Here is an 18,379-nt window from a genome sequence, read left to right on the forward strand (position 1 = left end):
GACCTACTTCACCAGTTGTGAAGCACCCACCCTGCAGGTGGAGAGCCTGAGGCTCAAATTCAGATGCTTGCACTTAGTAGTACATGCACTTAACCAGGTGTGCCACCTCCCACCTCCATCCCCCACACCCTGTTCCTGAAACTTTAAATAAAAAAGTTTTTAAAATCTAGTATAAATTGAATTGCGTTGTGAATATGAAAGTTAAATGTAAAATGAGATGCTTCCCCAAATACAGCAAAGTTAACACATAAATTCATATGCACACAAAAAATCCCTAACGAGTGCTAGGACCAAGGTTTCCCATGTCTTCATTTTATACACAGTAATAGAAACCAGTGGAAAATTTTTTTCTGGCTGGTTCCCTTGGCATGTAAACTTAGAGGATTTTTGTGTGTTGTGTGAAAATATTTACAGTGAGTTAAATTAGCAATATTTGTAGAGAGAGGGAATAAGTGGAGAATAGTGATGAGACTATCCATAAAAAAAGAAAAGAAAATGCCAATTATAACTGGAAGCATTAGTAAATTCTCCCAGCATTTACAATAATTTGTCATATCCTAGAATGACTTCACTGGGCAAAAGTCAAGAATGGATTTTATCAGTGGGATGTGTGTGATTATTTGTTCAAATATGTTTGGTGGATTTCATAATAGTTCCAAGCATCTAACCCTCCACTATAATTTATAATAAAGCATCAAGAACAAAGTGCTATTGCACGGAAGCTGAAAGGAGAGCTAAATGGAGGAGTGGGAGATGACTGGCAGATAGACATAGGGTAGCTGTGGAGTCTGTGAGACCCTGAAAGGCCCCAGTAGGAAATAACTCATGACTTTTTGCTCAGTCATGAATTTGAAATTCACCTGGGAACTTGGCTGGTGTGTAAGGATGATGTGATTAAACATCAGTTCTTTCTGATGGTCCATTCAGCTTTTTCATCTCAAAGAATTTGTTGTTGTTTACTGTGCTAACCCTTTAGCCATTATGTGATCTATTTTATGTGAACAGAGGCATTCCAAAAATCATTACAAATAGGTCCACTCCCAAAGATATTAGATCTTTTCCAGGGGCTAAAAAGTCTTTTGTTTTTTGAATGTGTGTGTGTGTGTGTGTGTATGAATTAGATAAATCTACACTTATGACTCACACAAAAATAAGCTTTACTTTTATTTTTGTGTCGACATAATAAATTCTGGGTCAGGCGGTGGTGCACCTGGTTAAGTGCACACACTACAGTGTGCAAGGCCTTGGGTTCAAGCCCCCGGTCCCACCTGCAGGGGGGAAGCTTCACATGTGGTGAAGTAGAGCTGCAGGTGTCTCTCTGTCTCTCTCCCTGTCTGTTTCCCTCCCTTCTCAATTTCTCTCTGTCTCTACCAATAATAAATAAATAAAATTTAAAATAAAATAAATTCTGTTTCCCCCTTCTCCTGGAGGAAAAACCTGAGACTAAACAGCAATGAAATTTTTAGGAGAATGGGGCCAGGTGGTTGAGCGCACCTATTACAATGTGCAAGGACCCGGGTTCAAGCCCCCAGTCCCCATCTGAATGGGGAAAGCTTTACGAGTGGTGAAGAAGGGATGCAGGTGTCTCCCTGTCTCTTTCCCTCTCTACCACCCCCTTCCCTCTTTATTTCTGGCTGTCTCTATCCAATAAATAAAGATAATAAAAATTTTCTTAAAAGAAATCCTTAGGAGAACTAGTTACTGCCCATTGATTATTTGTTCTTAGTTATTATTGCACTAAGTTGAGAAATTGTAAAATCTCTATGAAAGTAATTTGTAGTACTTCAAATTGGGGTAATCATTAAGTTTTGATAAGACCAGTCTTTTTTTCCTTTTGTTACCCTGTTGTTTTTATCATTGCTGTGGTTATTATTGTTGTTGTTATTGCTGTCATCATTGTTGGATAGGACAGAGAGAAATGGAGAGAGGAGGGGAAGACAGAGAGGGGGAAAGAAAGACAGACACCTGCAGACCCGCTTCACCGCCTGTGAAGCAACCTCTCTGCAGGTGGGGCGCCGGGGGCTCAAACCGGGATGCTTACACTGGTCCTTGTGCTTTGTGCCATGTGTGCTTAACCCACTGCACTACTGCCTGACCCCTGGATAAGACCAGTTTTTACATAAATAGAAACAGCTTATTTTTAAAATGCTGACACAAGGTATTAATTAATTAATTAACTAATTATAATCATTATTATCATAATTATCATTATTATTATTTTTCAACAGAGCACTACTCACCTCTGGTTTATGGTGGTTTGGGGGATTGAAACTGGAGCCTCAGACATGAAAGTCTTTTTACATAAACATTATGCTGTCCCTTTCATCCCCCATACTCCCAAAGGATTTTAAAACAAAACTCTTTAATAATATAGGATTTCTTTCTCTAGTAAAGTTATAGAATGACCTATAATTTCAGGGTTTTGATTTGGTAACTGATACTATCTTTGAAAGTCTTAGAACTGTCTTGATGCGGGGACAAAATCACTGTGTTTTAAATGTTGCAAAGAGGGCTGAGTAAGTTATTCTGTGGTTCAGGAATCTTCCTTGATCCAGTCCTATTTTTACCATACATGTTTCACATTTTTCTCATAAATTAACTTGCTTTTGTACCATGTAAAGGACTAGCTGGAATGTGCCTGTTACAGTAGTAACACAGTAGTAACTGATTAATATTATACAGTTTTGTTTGTTTAACTAGAAACAATGCTTAAAGATGAAGTCAAATAGCCTCCTTCCTTCCTTCCTTCCTTCCTTTCTTCCTCCCTTCTTTTTTCTCTTTCTTCCTTTTTTAACTTTATTTGTTTTGTCTGATAGAAGAGAAAGAAGTTGGGGGCGGACAAGAGGGAGAAAAACAGAGAGACAGCTGCAGCCCTGCTTCACCACTAGGGAAGCCTCCCCCTGAACCTGGGTCCTTGTGCACGGTAATACAAGTAATTAACCAGGTGTGCCACCACCCAGCCCTTACAGCTTCCTTTCTTAAAGCAATATGAAGCTAAGTTCCTGGATATTTCTGAATGTATATATTTCTGAAATACTGCCTTTTTAACTTCAGAAAAGGGGAGTGGTGGTAAGCAGTTAAACTATCCTGCTTTGGGGAAAGTTCAATTAATTAGATTACATTTTTGTCACATTATTTTGTTTCTGACTTTGGTACTAGTTATCTGCTGAGATTTTAGATCCATTCATTGGGTGTATATTTTAAAGATAAAAGATCACCGAGGGGTGGGTCGGTGGCTAGTTAAGCACACATGGCACAAAGCCCAAGGACTGGCATAAAGATACTGGTTCGAGCCCCCGGCTCTCCTCTTGCAGGGGAGTCACTTCCCAGGCGGTGAAGCAGGTCTGCAGGTGTCTATCTTACCCTCCCCCTCTCTGTTTTCCCCTCCTCTCTCCATTTCTCTCTGTCCTATCTAACAATAATAACAAGGGCAACAAAATGGTGAAAAACAATGGTCCCAGGAGCAGAAGATACATAGTACAGGTGCCGGGGCAATTACCCTGGAGGAAAAACAAACAAACAAGCAAACAAAAACATTTGGAATCTCTGGATGACAGTTGAGACTCCTAGACAGTGAGTCACCTTGAAAAGTGTGAATGAGCCCTGTCTAACTTGAGTAGATTGCTGGCCACATTCAGAAGTAGAAACCCCTCACCTCTATTCATGCACGCACATACTCCCCGGCCCTATTGGTTGAATCAAGTTGGTTGGAGACTTTGAAAGAGCTTGGAGAATAGCTCTTTATTCATTCTGGCTTCCCTCCCTCTAGCCCCAAACAAATAACATCTACCACCCCTGCACACATCATTCTCCTTTGCTCCCACCATCTGCCTTCTTTCCCTTTTTTGCTTGATCTGTTCATTGACTTTCTGTCCTAGGGTTGCATGCAAGAGTGATATCATCTGATATTTGTTTTTCCCCCTCTGACATATTTCCTTTGTGCACAATACCCTGAAGTTCTTTCCACTCTACTTGAAGTGGCAACATTTCATCATTTTTTGTAGCTAAAGTTGAGTGTGCATGTATGCATGTGTGTTTGCTTGTGCGCACATGTGTGTGTGTGCGCATGTGAATTATGTTTGGATCTCATCACTAATGATGGGTGTGTCTTCAGTCTATTTGAAGGAGAATAATTAGCCTAGTTTCTCTTAAATCAGTACGATTTAAATTACTCTTTGGTGGTAAAATTTTGGGGGGGCAAAAGATTCCTAGGAACAACAGAAGTACTTTGGAATAAACCTCCTTTGTATGCTAATGTTGACAGAAATACATTTGTGACAGTAAAAGATGGATTATTTGGAACAAAATGATGTCAGCATTTATAAAGCTTGATAGATTTTGATGAATAACTTCAGTCCGCTCGAAGTCTCCCACCCCTCAGCCTTAGTCTTGTTTCAAAATGAGTTCTCTGGTTTGCAGAGACCATTTTCATGTGTTTTTAGCTGTTGGACATTGACCAGGATTTTTTGAATCATTTTATGCTTTTGGCAAGATGACTTGCTTGAATCCAATTGGGGAAGAAAAAGAAAAAGGAAAATAATAACTGAAAAGTGATTAAATCCCATTAAATTGAAATGACTGTCTTTCTTGGCATCTTTTAAAGACAGAGAGATGAGCATTTCATTGGACCTCTAAAAATAAAGTAACTTTATCCTATAATATATAGAACGCTAAGCACTTTCATACTAGGTACAAAATAATTTCCCTTCAGCCATCAAAATAGCTAGTGTATTCCCCGGCCATATGTACAGCCCAGGTTCAAGCCTGGCTCTCACTCCCACTGCATTGTATGAAGCTTAGGTGCTGTGGTCTCTCGCTCATGCTACCTCTCTGTCTGCTGCTAATATAATTATTATTACTATACTTAATATTAGTAAAATACAAACTTCTTAAAGGGCATCTGGAAAGTTTACTTTTGAATTAGTTTTCCTCTACATCTACTATTTGAAGTGTGTGTGTATGTCCATGATTTTTTTCTGGTATCAGAAAAGAATGAAAGCGTAAGTTAATTAAGTATTATTATTATTACTGCTTCCAGGGTTATGCCTGGGGCTCGGTGCCCACACTATGAATCCACTGCTCCTGGAGGCCATTTTCTTCCTATTTTCTTGGATAGGACAGCGAGAAATTGAGAAAGGATAGGAAATCGAGAGGTAGAAAGGAAAATAGACTCCTGCAGACCAATTTCACCACTTGTGGAGTGACCCGCACCCCCGCAGGTGGGGAGCCTGGTGCTTGAATCCCGATCCATGTACAGGTCTTTGTACACTTGATATTATGTGCCTTAACCAGGTGCACACCCCTGGCCTCTAGTATTCCTTTTCTGTGTTGTTGTGATCTAATCCTGGACTCTAGGGGAGACAACAAGAGTTAAGGCATCAGGTGAGAGGCATGAGCCACTGTGATACAGACAAACATTCAAAGGCATAACCAGTATTTATTTTTGTCAACTCTCTTATAAACTTTCCCTGAACCTTGCAGCAAAAGCAGTATTCTTTTTTGGAATAATTCATGGTTTCCCTTTTCTCCCCTGGAAGATTAATTCAGAATAGACCACACAGGACATTTCTTTATAATTCCAAATGAGGAGACCTATTCAGATTAGATGGGAGAATTTTACTTTGTTTGCTTCCAGAATTCACGTTTCTCTAGAAGTGTATGAGGGTCTGCCTATGTGAGGGGGACTTTTTACATTCTGACATTTCCTAAGGAGAGATCTTTTCCTACCACTTAAATTTAATTTAAAAAGTACAATATTACTCCTAACGCCCAAAGTTTATGTTTTGTAATCATTTTCCCTGCAAGTGATGTCAAGTAAAGCTATAAAGCATTCAGGAGGAAACAAAGGAAAGTTGTTCAGATAACTGGGGTTTCCTTTGCTAAAGCAGTTTGGCAGTGACACGGAGCAAAATCAAAACATCTTTGCCAAATAAATCCACACAGTGGAGTTATCAGATATGAGGTAATAGTGTGACATGCCTGTGGGTATCAGACATTCTTGCAAAAACCACAGACTTAAAATTTTGCCCTGCATCATTAAGCCACAGCTCTGCCAATTGACGACGCAGAACAAACATTTTAAATCACTGTTGTAAATCAAATGTAATTCCCACCAAAAAAGCAATTAAATCTTTTACCAGAACTCTTGAGTCTGGACAATTGAAACCCTGAGAATCACTATAGTGGCATTGAATCTGATTCTCATTTCTTCTTTTTTAAAAAAAAACTTTTATTTCTTATTGGATAGAGGCAGAGAGAAATTAAGAGTGGAGGGGGGAGGTAGAATGGGAGAGAGACAGAGAAACGCCTGCAGCTCTATAGTGTGAACGCTTAACAAGGTGTGACCTGGCCTCTAATTCTCAGTTCATTATGAAGAGGAGATGATTATTGTGCAGAGCAGAGGCAAAGCAGAAGTAAAACACAAAGTGGTTACAGCAGGGTGGTGGTTCACATGGTAGAGGAGCGTACAGGTTATAGTGAACAAAGACCCAGTCTCATATTTCTGCAGTCTAATATTCCTGCCCTGCAGGAGAGCAGTGAGTGGTACAGCAGTGATACAAGTATCTTTCTCTCTTTCTTTCTCTCTCTCTAAATGTATATATATATATATATATATATATATATATATATATATATATATATACCAGGATTTGTGGAGTTGAACAGACACTGAATCCCAGAAATAACCCCAGAGACAAAGAAAATAAATAGTGGCCAAATGTCTTTGGTAACTTGAAATGATACTTGTTGAGGTTAGGATTTAAAAAAAAAGTGGTTAGCTGAGAAATATGTAAAACTTTTCAGATAACTGTACTGACTTCCTCTCTGCCTTCATTTTATTTATTTTTATTTTTTATTAACTATGTATTTATTTATTCCCTTTTGTGGCCCTTGTTGTTTTATTGTTGTAGTTATTATTGTTTTCGTCGTTGGTGGATAGGACAGAGAGAAATGGAGAGAGGAGGGGAAGACAGAAAAGGGGAGAGAAAGACACCTGCAGACCTGCTTCACCGCCTGTGAAGCGACTCCCCTGCAGGTGGGGAGCCGGGGGCTCGAACTAGGATCCTTATGCCGGTCCGGTCCTTGCACTTTGTGCCACATGCGCTTAACCCACTGCACTACTGCCCGCCTCCCGCTGTCTTCATTTTATTGATTAGAAAAATAAGTTATGCTCACTTAAGGTAGTTGAAAAGTTTTCAAGAATGAGTAGAATAAAATATCTCTCGGTCCCATATCACACAGATATAAATTTTATAACATCATTTTTAAAAACATTTTTTATTATCTTTATTTATTTATTGGAGACAGCCAGAAATCGAGAGGGAAGGGGGATAGAGAGGAGGATAGACAGAGAAACACCTGCAGCATAGCTTCACCGCTTGTGAAGCGGGGCGGGGACTCAAACCTGGGTCCTTGAGCATTGTAACTTGTGCGCTCAAACAGGTGCGCCACCACCAGGCCCTCTTCTTTATAACGTCTTATTGCATTTCCTTTGGCCCTTTTTCTATTAATCACATAGATAAAAACATTTGCATCTGAGAATATGTGCAACATTTGGATCAGTATAATGTTAGTTTTCTTTTTAATTCCTATTTTGGTATTTTGCAGAAATTTAAATATATTTATCAGGTACACATTGTTGTATTTTTCTATCTGTAACAGTATGGTCATCCCTATAGATGATTTTTCTACTTGCTGTTACCGTGAATAGTATTTTGGGTGTTCCCATCTGTGACTGCTTTTTAAATATATATATATTACATTTTTATTTATTTATTTTGGACAGAGAAAGAGAGAAATTGTGAGAGGAAGGGAGATAAAGAGGGAAAGAGAAAATGAGACACCAGCAGCACTGTTTCATCATTCATAAAGTTCCTCGCCCCTGCAGGGGGGAGCAGGACTTGAACACTGGTCCCTAAGCATGGTAACTAGTGTGCTCAGTCAAGTGCACCACTGCCTGGCCCCTTATGCTATCTTACTTACTTCTAGGGTTATTGCTGGGGCTTGGTGCCAACATAATGACTCCACTAATCCTAGGAGCTCTTCCTCTTCTCTTTTTCCTTCTTCTTCCCCTTCCTCTTACTCCTCTCCTCTCCTCTCCTCTCCTCTCCTCTCCTCTCCTCTCCTCTCCTCGTTCTTATTTTATCAAAAATCTAGATTTTTTTTGCCACATTAAAAGCTTTAGACATCTTATTTTTTTCTGAAAAAGAAGAAAAGATGCACAGTTTTTCTAACATATTAATGATACATTTAAAAAATAAAAAAATAGCCATGATAGTGTTTGGAGAGGAAGATAATAGAACCCTGACAGGTTTTATATGCTCTGAATTGACAGCAATGTTGTTAGTCATATATACATTTTTGTCCTCTCTTTCTTTCCTCCTCAAAGTATCCTAGCCCACTGTCTCAAACAACAGACTTATTTTAAATATAACTCAGAAAAGACTAAAAACATAAACAAATAAAAAGGTAGCACTTTGCAGGTCCATCAAAGAAGACTACTAATCACCACTTTGAAAGAAATCTGAATCTTTGTTTTACATTTGAAGAAGCCCCCCCATCTTATCAGTGTTAGATTTGATAAAATAAAACGATAGATGGAGAGTAGTGGGGAAGTGATAATTCAGCTAGAAAAAATTGAAGAGACAAACCTCCCCTTGTCACGTCAGACCCTAGAGCAGAGATCTACTTCTATATGGATAGATCAATGCTTGTTTGCTATCTGTCTTTCTCCCTCTTTCTTCCTCCCTTTCTTTGCCCCCCCCAAATAACCTTAGTTGCAAAAAAAAAGTAAATAAAAAAGGGAAGAAAGAAATCTTAAATTGAGCGTTGATCAATTCTATAGAAACATAAGGTGACTAAAATACAATTTATCTGATATCTCTGATTACCAAAGGCATTTGTTGAGAAACAGTGAATCACATACACTCTGAGGGTAAATGTCTTTTTTTCTTTACCACCAAAGATATTTCAGCTTGGTGATTCAACAGAAATTACTGACATTATTTTATCCAATTTTATTATGATGTGTTGCCGCTGCCACTGATAACACGTAATGGTTAAATTGTCTTCTCCCTCTGTTTTTACAGCAATATGAAAACTGGAGACCCAACCAGCCAGACAGCTTCTTTTCAGCTGGAGAAGACTGTGTTGTCATCATTTGGCATGAGAACGGCCAGTGGAACGATGTCCCTTGCAATTACCATCTCACCTATACCTGCAAGAAGGGAACAGGTAATGGTCACCCCATTGATAAAATATAGTTGACCTGTATTTCACTCAGTTGTCAAGTGCATTCAGGAAGACTTGTCTTCACTCACTTTTACTCAAACTAATCATGTCGTAAGCATCAACTCTGTACATCTCCATCCAGCTCTAGAGTATTCACTCTTCCTAAGCAAGTTGGTTTCCACCTTAGATTTCAGGTGTTTGAGACAATAGTGTAGTATTCTGTAGAATAGCTACCAATCAAAATTAGACATTGAAGGACTTCGCTGGAGCGAGGCTTAGCATGGGTTTAAAACAATCAAGGTTTATTTATTACATGGTGGTACAGAAGTCCGGTATGGTATATTTTAGGTACAGCAAGATGGGCAGTCATCCGCAGAGATATAGGTTACTCATTATGGCCACAGAGAAGAGTCTTATAAGCTCGGTTTACCAGCTAGCTCAGTTACATGTGTTCAGTTCCCAGGAGAAGCAGCCCGGCGGGCGTGGGGGGGATGGGAAGGTGGGCTGGACTTCCAGCCACCTGCAAATTAAATAACTTGGTTTACATAAGTCCATCAGCCTGACTCCAGCCGTATGCTCACTGTGCCCAAATTCCCTTTGTGAGTCTGCATGCAGTATCACAACAGCTGCCAGTTTTTCTGAGAAAAATAGCTGGCAGTTCAAGGACCTATAGTCTGGTGAAAATATTTTTAACATTGTTGCTGATATTTTAAAGCTGGGCTATATTGTTCAGTGATCTGGATGTTTGACTCTTTTTAAAGAATGAAATACCTGGCACTATTGGCCTATGTTCATATAGTCCCTGTTTTAAAGTACTAGAACTGAAAATCACTACCTCCCTCTGGTGAGGGCTGTGAGCTCCAATTCATTGTGGTTCTTTAACCTTCCTCTCCTGTTTTCCACAAATAATTTTATTGGAGGAAATAATATTACAGGAAAGCTGTTGGTATATGAGTGTATTACCTGGTCTCTCCAAGCATTTGAATTTTTGAATCTCCCCCTTGGAAACATACATTCCTAAAACCATGCAACGGGGGAAAAAAAGTCATTTGTACCTATAGTAAATGCCTTCAATATATAGAATAAAAACATTTGCAGTGTAGGTTCCATAATGAAAATTGCTTAGTTGTCTTTAAAATAGATACAGTTAAGAAATATGTTTTTTTTAAAGTGTATTGTGTTTATCATTGACCAGTATGTTTACATTACTAAGACACATTTCATAGACTCCCTCTTTAGTCAAACAGGGTCTTCATAAACATGTTTCAACCCATTCGCAATTGACAGTAGTGTAAAACATTGACTTTTTACCTATACAGGGTAAAAATAGAAAACAGAAAGGCAAAAATGAAATCCATTTGACCTGTCCTTGCATATAAAATAATACAACTAATACACATACTCCATAAGTACTTTAGACAACAGACACTAATAATGAGACATTCTAATAATGAGATATCCAAGCTTAGAGGAAACTCTGTTGTTTATGATTACCTTACTCTGGTCTCCTCTTACATAGAGTGGAGTTCATTCTAACTCCACTTTCTGGATCAGCAGCTATTCTGGCTCTGTGCCTTATTACAGACCTTCTGTGATAGGACTTGGGAAAACATCAAGTCAAGTATTTGCTGTTTTCCTGTTTCTAGTGTAAAAGGTCTTCAACGAATTGTTTGTCTCTACCCAAATGTCATGCTTGTCTTTTAGATCGCCGATTAATGCCTTTGTAATCATGTTTTTCATTCTATGATCCAAACATTCAATTCTTTCCATTTCTTTCTCCCAAAGCCGTATTATTATTATTTTTTAAATAGCAGCACTATTGACAATTTGAATCAGATAATTCTTCATTGTGGCAGACTGTCTTGTGCACTCAGAATGCATGGAAGAGAGAGAGGGAGAAAACTTCCACAGACTAAGATCGGCCTATTGCTAAAAAGGCTTCACAAAAATGTCGACGTCACATTTCCAAGAGGGTGGAAACTATTTTGAACCACTCCCTTGTGGTCTAGGTATCAGTGCAGTGGCTAAAGCACTGGGCTTTTGAGTATGAGGTTCAGAGTCAGATCCCTGGCATTGCACATGCTTGAATGATGCCCTAGGTCCCTCGCTCACGTGCATTAATTTTAAAAAAAAGTGGGAGTTGGGTGTAGTGCAGCAGGTTAAGCGCACCTGGCGCGAAGCACAAGGATCAGTATAAGGATCCCGGTTCAAGCTCCTGGCTCCCCACCTGCAGGGGGAGTCGCTTCACCAGCGGTGAAGCAGGTTTGACGGTGTCTATCTTTCTCTCCCCCTCTCTGTTGTCCCCTCCTCTCTCCATTTCTCGCTCTCCTATCCAACAACAATGACAGCAACAACAATAAACAACAAGGGCAACAAAAGGGAAAATAAATAAATATTTTTTAAAAGTTTAGAAAAAGTCTCTCACTTTTTCTAAAGAGAATTAAAATTTTATCTGATCTCCTTTTTCTTATTTTTTAAATTTTTCTATTTTTTTTAAATGTAAACAAATTTTTGTTGATCAGTACTCTCGAGAATATTTTGGTTTTTGTAAGATGCATTTCTTTCTTATATGTTTAGACAGTTTTTGAACATAAAACCCAAGTAGTTCTACTTTTAACTAAACAGCTACAGAGAAGGATCTCAATATATAGAAAAGACAAAACAAACAAACAAAAAACAGTGCACACTATTAACACATCTTTGGAATAACCTGCAGGTTCATTTATTCTCCTGTTCCTACTAGAGCTAATGACTTAATTTTCTTAGCTTCATCTCAGATTTATCATAAACGCTCCTATTAATAAGAATTTGTTTTCTCAGAATTTTGAATTTTATGTGAGTTGGATCATAATGTATGTATTTTGTGCCTTGCTTTATGTTCAGTGTTGTATTTGTGTGTTGCATCTTTGTTGATACATGAAGCTGTGTTTCTTCCTTTTTTGTTGCTGCATAATGTTATATTGTGAGACTCAACTACATTTTATACATCAGTTCTCCCCTCAGTGGACATTTGGCTTATCCTAAGTGTTTTTGCAATTATAAACTAAGTTTTATGAACATTATTGAACTTGTTCCTGGTAGACCTTTAAGAGTTTCCATAGGACATCTTTCCAGGAGTGGAGCTGCTGAAACATAGGACATAGGTATCATCAAAATTACTAGAAAATGCTCTATTCTTTCCCAACGTAGTTGTACCAATTTGTACTATCGGCATTGTATGAGAGATCAGATCAGTTACTCTGTATCCTCAACAACAGTTGAAATTATTGGATTTCGAATTTTTTGACAGTCTGGTGGGTATGAAAATGTTATCTCTTATGATTTGACTTAACATTTCCATGCATCATTTCCCATCCATCTATATTTATATACTCAGAGATCACTTATATCTCTTCTCTTGCGCATAGTGACAAGTACCGCCTGATCCAGCCTCTCTTATAAAGCATTTACTCATTGCTTTAGTTGATATAAAAAGTACTGTTACAGTTTTTTATATTTTGACAGCTAAGATATGTTGCAAATATCTTGTCCCAGTTTATGGCTTCTTGTTCCTACCCTATATGCCATTTTTTTGGGGGGGGATGAATAGAATTATTTATGTTGTTATGCACTCCTTGGTTTTCACTATTCATTACATTGTGTTTATCTTAAATTAACAACAAATAGATATCCTGTGTTTTTTTTCAAATGTCCTATAGTTTTTGACTTTCATATTTATATATTTAATCCATCTAGAATTGATTCCCTGTACTCTCCGAGGTAAGGAACCAAGTTAATTTTTTCGTATATATGGACCCAATTGTCCAAATGACAAGATAGCCTTTCACCAATTGCTCTGTCTTGTTGCTTCTGTCAAATATTAAGCATATATGTATGCGTCTGTTTCTTGTCTGTTTGACTATCTTTGCCAACACCACACTCCTGAATTATTTTAACTTTGTAAGTCTTCACATAATAGACTTAGTGGAAATTTGTACATTGTTTTCTTCACAATTACAGAGACAACTTCTGATCTGTACAGCATGGAGTCAGATACATTGATTATATAATTGGTCATTTTTAACCTTACGTTTTACTTTGACTTCCTCGTGTCTGATGCTTGCAATTATTTAGTTTTTCACATTATAATAAAAGAAGTGCAGGTACCTAAGTTGGGGGTTACTGTTTGATGATACATACACATACTATTTGTTAATTAAAAGTAATAAAAGTATTTTTAATGTATTAGTTACAGAGAGTTTGATCTTATGATCTATTTTTAACTTATGTCGTCTGAGTCATAATTTCTTAGTCATGATTAAAAAGCCATACTAGGACTTTTCACTAATGGTTCATTTGTGTGTTTCATTAATGCCAACTTTGCTTGCTGTAGGATCAATACATTCTAAGCTGTGTTATTTTTCTCAGCTGAAGTAAGTTAAAGGAGTTACTTATTTAATTGAATTTACAAACTTTAAATTTATTTACAGAAAGGTAGAGAGAGTGAAAGAGACCACAACATGAAATCTTCCTTCAGTGTGATGGGGCTGGACTCTTAAGCTGGTTTGCTCACATGGCAAAGCACAGCAACAATACAAGTGAACTATTTCACTAGCTGATAATTATTGAATTAAACCCAAATGTGTCATTTCAAAAGGATACAATTGTAAATAGCCTCCGGGATATGTAAATGACTTTGATGTTCTTCAAGTTTTATAAAATTTATTTTGAGGTTAAGATGTTAACAGACAGACATTTTGCTATTAAGATGTCTGATACTGAAAATTTACATTATGTCATGAAAGAATATGAGGAATTCTTATAGGCTTTATGTTGTAGGAACTCTTAAGGTCAACTAAGAATAGAACGTACCAATTAGGAAAATCATATGTAAGTTAAATTGCCCTAATTAGAGATGTGTAACAAAACACAATACATAATAAAAGTTCATTTTTCAACTAGACAGTGTTGCATGAAACTGGAAGTTATTACATAGTCAGTGGACATAATCTCCCCAGTTATTACATAGTCAGTGGACATAAGCTCCAGAATTGGTAGATTTCTTCTCCTTCTATTAATTCTATTGTTGTTAAGTTTGTTGATCTCGTGAATTTTTCATTTTTAAATAAAAATGGTGCTTAAATATTCCAAGTTTTACCTCCCTTTTCAGTGTTGAATCTTATATTTAAAAGGAAATTAGAAAGTATAGCATGGCTGTTATATTCTCACTCCCTGTCTTTCTACCTCCTGGTTCCATACAGAAGACTATATATATATATATATATTCCTTAGGCATGAATTTTCACATTTTTAAAACAATTATAAAATTTCTTAGGGAAGTTATAGTGATAGCTGCTATAAATCCACCATTATTCCAAATGAAATTGGGCACTTAATACATGCTCTGAAATAGTGATGGAGAACATTTCAGCATGTTGACATGAGACAGGGCTTTTTAATTGAGAAATTTTTCAGAAAAGTAGTCTTACCAAATGGATAGATAGGTAAGTATAGGACCATTTTGCCCAGTATGTTGTAATGAATCACAATTGAAGATGGCATGACTTGAGCTTCAAATTAGACTCAGGGTCTCAATATTTTGATTTTTCTCTTGAACACTTGCAACTTCTTTAATAAAACACTACCTAAGTGATGGTGTTGGATTACGTTCTGTACGAAAGAAAAGAGAATACAAAAGTGAGATTCAAGACAATTGAAATATTTAGATTATTTGGAAATAACTCAATTTGCTTTCCTTTAGTTGCTTGCGGCCAGCCCCCTGTTGTAGAAAATGCCAAGACCTTTGGAAAGATGAAACCTCGTTATGAAATCAACTCCCTGATTAGATATCACTGCAAAGATGGTTTCATTCAACGCCACCTTCCAACTATCCGTTGCCTAGGAAATGGAAGATGGACTATGCCTAAAATTACCTGCATGAACCGTAAGTGGTACTTTAGAAAGAATGGACAGCCGTGCTATAACAACTACTAGTCAACTACTAGTCACCCTCATGTTATGACCAGCCACCCTCATTTAACGGGCTACATGATGAGTAGTTTAGGGTATGGAGCAAATAATGTTGTTGTGTTTTCTTTCTTTCTTCTTTCCATCCATGTAGCATCTGCATACCAAAGGACTTACTCTATGAAATACTTTAAAAATTCTTCATCAGCAAAGGACAATTCAGTAAATACATCAAAACATGAACATCGTTGGAGCCGGACGTGGCAGGAGTCCAGGCGCTGATCCCTAAAGTGGCGGACATATGTTTTCATCATTTTCAGCCAAAGTCCTAACTTCCTGTGCCTTTCCTGTCACCTTGAGAAGTATTATCAGTTGATGTGGATTTTTGGATCAGTGTCCAGTCATTGTGGATTGCTGTGCTTCCAAAATGTTTCAGATGAAAAGTATTGACATTCAAAAACAAAGCAAACGAAAGAAAATGAGGGCCAAAAAAAGGAAAAGAAAAAGAAAAAAAGGAACCATTTCCAGACTATGTAATTTCTTTAGTTTTCTATCTGCCTCCAGTGCAGACCATTTTATAATGTATACCAGCCTACTGTACTATTTAAAAAAAAAAAAAAACAGAACAAAACTCAATTTCAGCACCAATGGCAATGTAAATAAGATGATTTAATGTTGATTTTAATCCTGTATATAAAATAAAAAGTCACACTGAGTTCAGGCATATTTAATGGTGATTATGGAACTCTTGGAGGTCTTTAATCATTGGGTTGGCTGCTTTGTTGTACATTGTTGAGGCTGGAAATGGTTTCCTTTGCCCGTTGACCATCAGTAAGACTAAGGACCACTTTTTCTGGACAACTAAAAAGAAAAAAAAATGCAGAGTCCTGTTGGTCACTGCACCATCTCGGCTGGAGGTACAGTTTGCTTTGATGTGATGCTGAAGCCTGGCTAATGGAATCCTGACTGAACTGTTAGGACTGCAGTATGGACCTCTTCTGTACTGCATTCCATCTGTTTTGTTTTCTTTACTACAAGAAAGGCCTGGATGGAGGACTTTTCTATTCCCAGGAGCATTTGTTTTTTAGGGATCAAAGTGCTAAGTATTAACTCAACCAGGTCTACTTTTTAATGGCTTTCCTAACTCTAACTTTCAAGGTTACAGGTCAACACATTTCAAATGAATAGAGGCTTAGGGCTCTGGTGGGTGGGGGATTGTTAAAACAACACACATTCAAAGAAAGAAATTTTGTATATATAACCATTTTAATCTTTTATAAAGTGTTTGAATGTCCATGTATGAATGCTGCAGCTGTGAAGCATACATAAATAAATGAAGTAAGCCATACTGATTTAATTTATTGGATGTTATTTTCTCCCCCAAACCTGAAAATTGACATAGTATGCTAGTAATTTTTCAGTGTTAGCTTTTATACTTCCCTCACACAGTTTGGAATTACATAATCTGAGTACTTTGTCCCTGATTGAATAATGTGATGGATAGACAAGCATCAAGTGTTTGTGATGAAAAGAGTGGAAACGTGTATAGTTTTCAGAAAAATGGTGTTTGCTCATCCTCAGTAAGGAATATGTCTTTAGAAATAGTGTGGATATTTCTTCCTGTTAGGTGGATTGTATGTGTTGAAATTTCTCTCTATATTTTCCCACTCTGTTTTCTCCTCTTTATTTGAATAAAGTGACTGCTGAAGCTGATTTTGAATCATTATCCACTTAATTTAACATTTGAAGAAAAAGCAAATGGGTAGAAAACATTTAGGAATCTTCCCTTAATTTTAGTTAGGATAACCATGAGAAGAGTAGGCAACGAGTCAAATGTAAATAGAAGAATAACCAACGCTGATTCTTCATTCAGAAAACATTTAGTTTAGAAGGAAGGACAGACATTAACTACAATCAAGCCTTCTGTCTTTAAGAAAGTTCCCTTGGGAGAGCTGGGCTGGGCTGTGGTGCAGCAGGTTAAGCGCACATGGCACGAAGGGCAAGGACCAGGGTAAGGATACCAGTTCAAGCCCAGGGCTCCCCACCTGCAGGGGGTTCTCTTCACAGGCGGTGAAGCAGGTCTGCAGATGTCTATCTTTCTGTCCCCCTCTCTGTCTTCCTCTCCTCTCTCGGTTTCTCTCTGTCCTATCCAGCAACAATGACAGCAATAACAACAACAATAATAACAACAATGACTGACGATAAACAGCAAAGGCAACAAAGGGGAAAATTTTTAAGAATTTTTTCTAAAAAGTTCCCTTGGTAGGGCCAGGTGGTGGTGCACCTGGTTAAGTGCACACACGACAGTGTGCAAGGACCCTGGTTCAAGCCCCTGGACCCCACCTGTAAGGGCAAAGCTTCACGAGTAGTGAAGCAGGGCTACAGGTGTCTCTCTGTTTCTCTCCCACTCTATCTCCACCTCCTCTCTCAATTTCTTTCTGTCTCTGTCCAATAATAAAATTGAAAGTAAATAAAAAGAAAGTTCCCTTGTTTGCTACATTAAATGTGGTCCTCTTTTAAGTGCTCTAGAGCAGAGAGCAATATTGTTTCAACCATGTAGGTTTTAATTTGTCTTTTTTCTTTACAATACACACAGTATATTCCTGGTTTTGTATTATAACATGTATAGTATAAAATGAGTGATTGTGTGTGTGTGTGTGTGTGTGTGTGTGTGTGTGTGTGTGTGTGTATGAATAAAAGTCTAAAATGTTTGTAACTTTTGTAACTGTTTTTGTTTGACCAAGGAAACCGAAAGTCCTTTTACTCTACTGTGACTGGTCTGATTTTTTTTTTTTAATTTAAGAAAGGATTAATTAACAAAACCATAAGGTAGGAGGGGTACAACTCCACACAATTCCCACCACCCAATCTCCATACCCCCCCCTCCCCTGATAGCTTTCCCATTCTCTATCCTTCTAGGAGCATGGACCCAGGGTCATTGTGGGTTGCAGAAGGTAGAAGGTCTGGCTTCTGTAATTGCTTCCCCGCTGAACATGGGTGTTGACTGGTCGGTCCATACTCCCAGTCTGCCTCTCTCTTTCCCTAGTAGGATGGGTCTCTGGGGAAGCTGAGCTCCAGGACACATTGGTGGGGTCTTTAATCCAGGGAAGCCTGGCCAGCATCCTGGTGGCATCTGGAACCTGGTGATTGAAAAGAGAGTTAATATACGAGGCCAAACAAATTGTTGAGCAGTCATGGGCCC

General features: G+C 37.9%; 1 protein-coding gene across 4 annotated transcripts in view; it reads left to right on the forward strand.

Annotated features, from left to right (window-relative positions):
* The window catches only part of VCAN (versican), a 126,381-nt gene extending 109,491 nt beyond the window's left edge, over positions 1-16,890 (forward strand). For all 4 annotated transcript variants that reach the window (XM_007518821.3, XM_060201134.1, XM_060201133.1 and 1 more), the window contains 3 exons: positions 9,090-9,234; positions 14,972-15,154; positions 15,332-16,890. In XM_007518821.3, the coding sequence (XP_007518883.2) occupies positions 9,090-9,234; positions 14,972-15,154; positions 15,332-15,459 (456 nt within the window). In that variant the 3' untranslated portion in view covers positions 15,460-16,890. The remainder of the gene's footprint in view (positions 1-9,089; positions 9,235-14,971; positions 15,155-15,331) is intronic.
* Positions 16,891-18,379: the final 1,489 nt, after the last annotated feature.

The sequence above is a fragment of the Erinaceus europaeus genome, chromosome 11 (genome assembly GCF_950295315.1).
Source record: "Erinaceus europaeus chromosome 11, mEriEur2.1, whole genome shotgun sequence".
Classification (NCBI taxonomy): Eukaryota; Metazoa; Chordata; class Mammalia; order Eulipotyphla; family Erinaceidae; genus Erinaceus; species Erinaceus europaeus.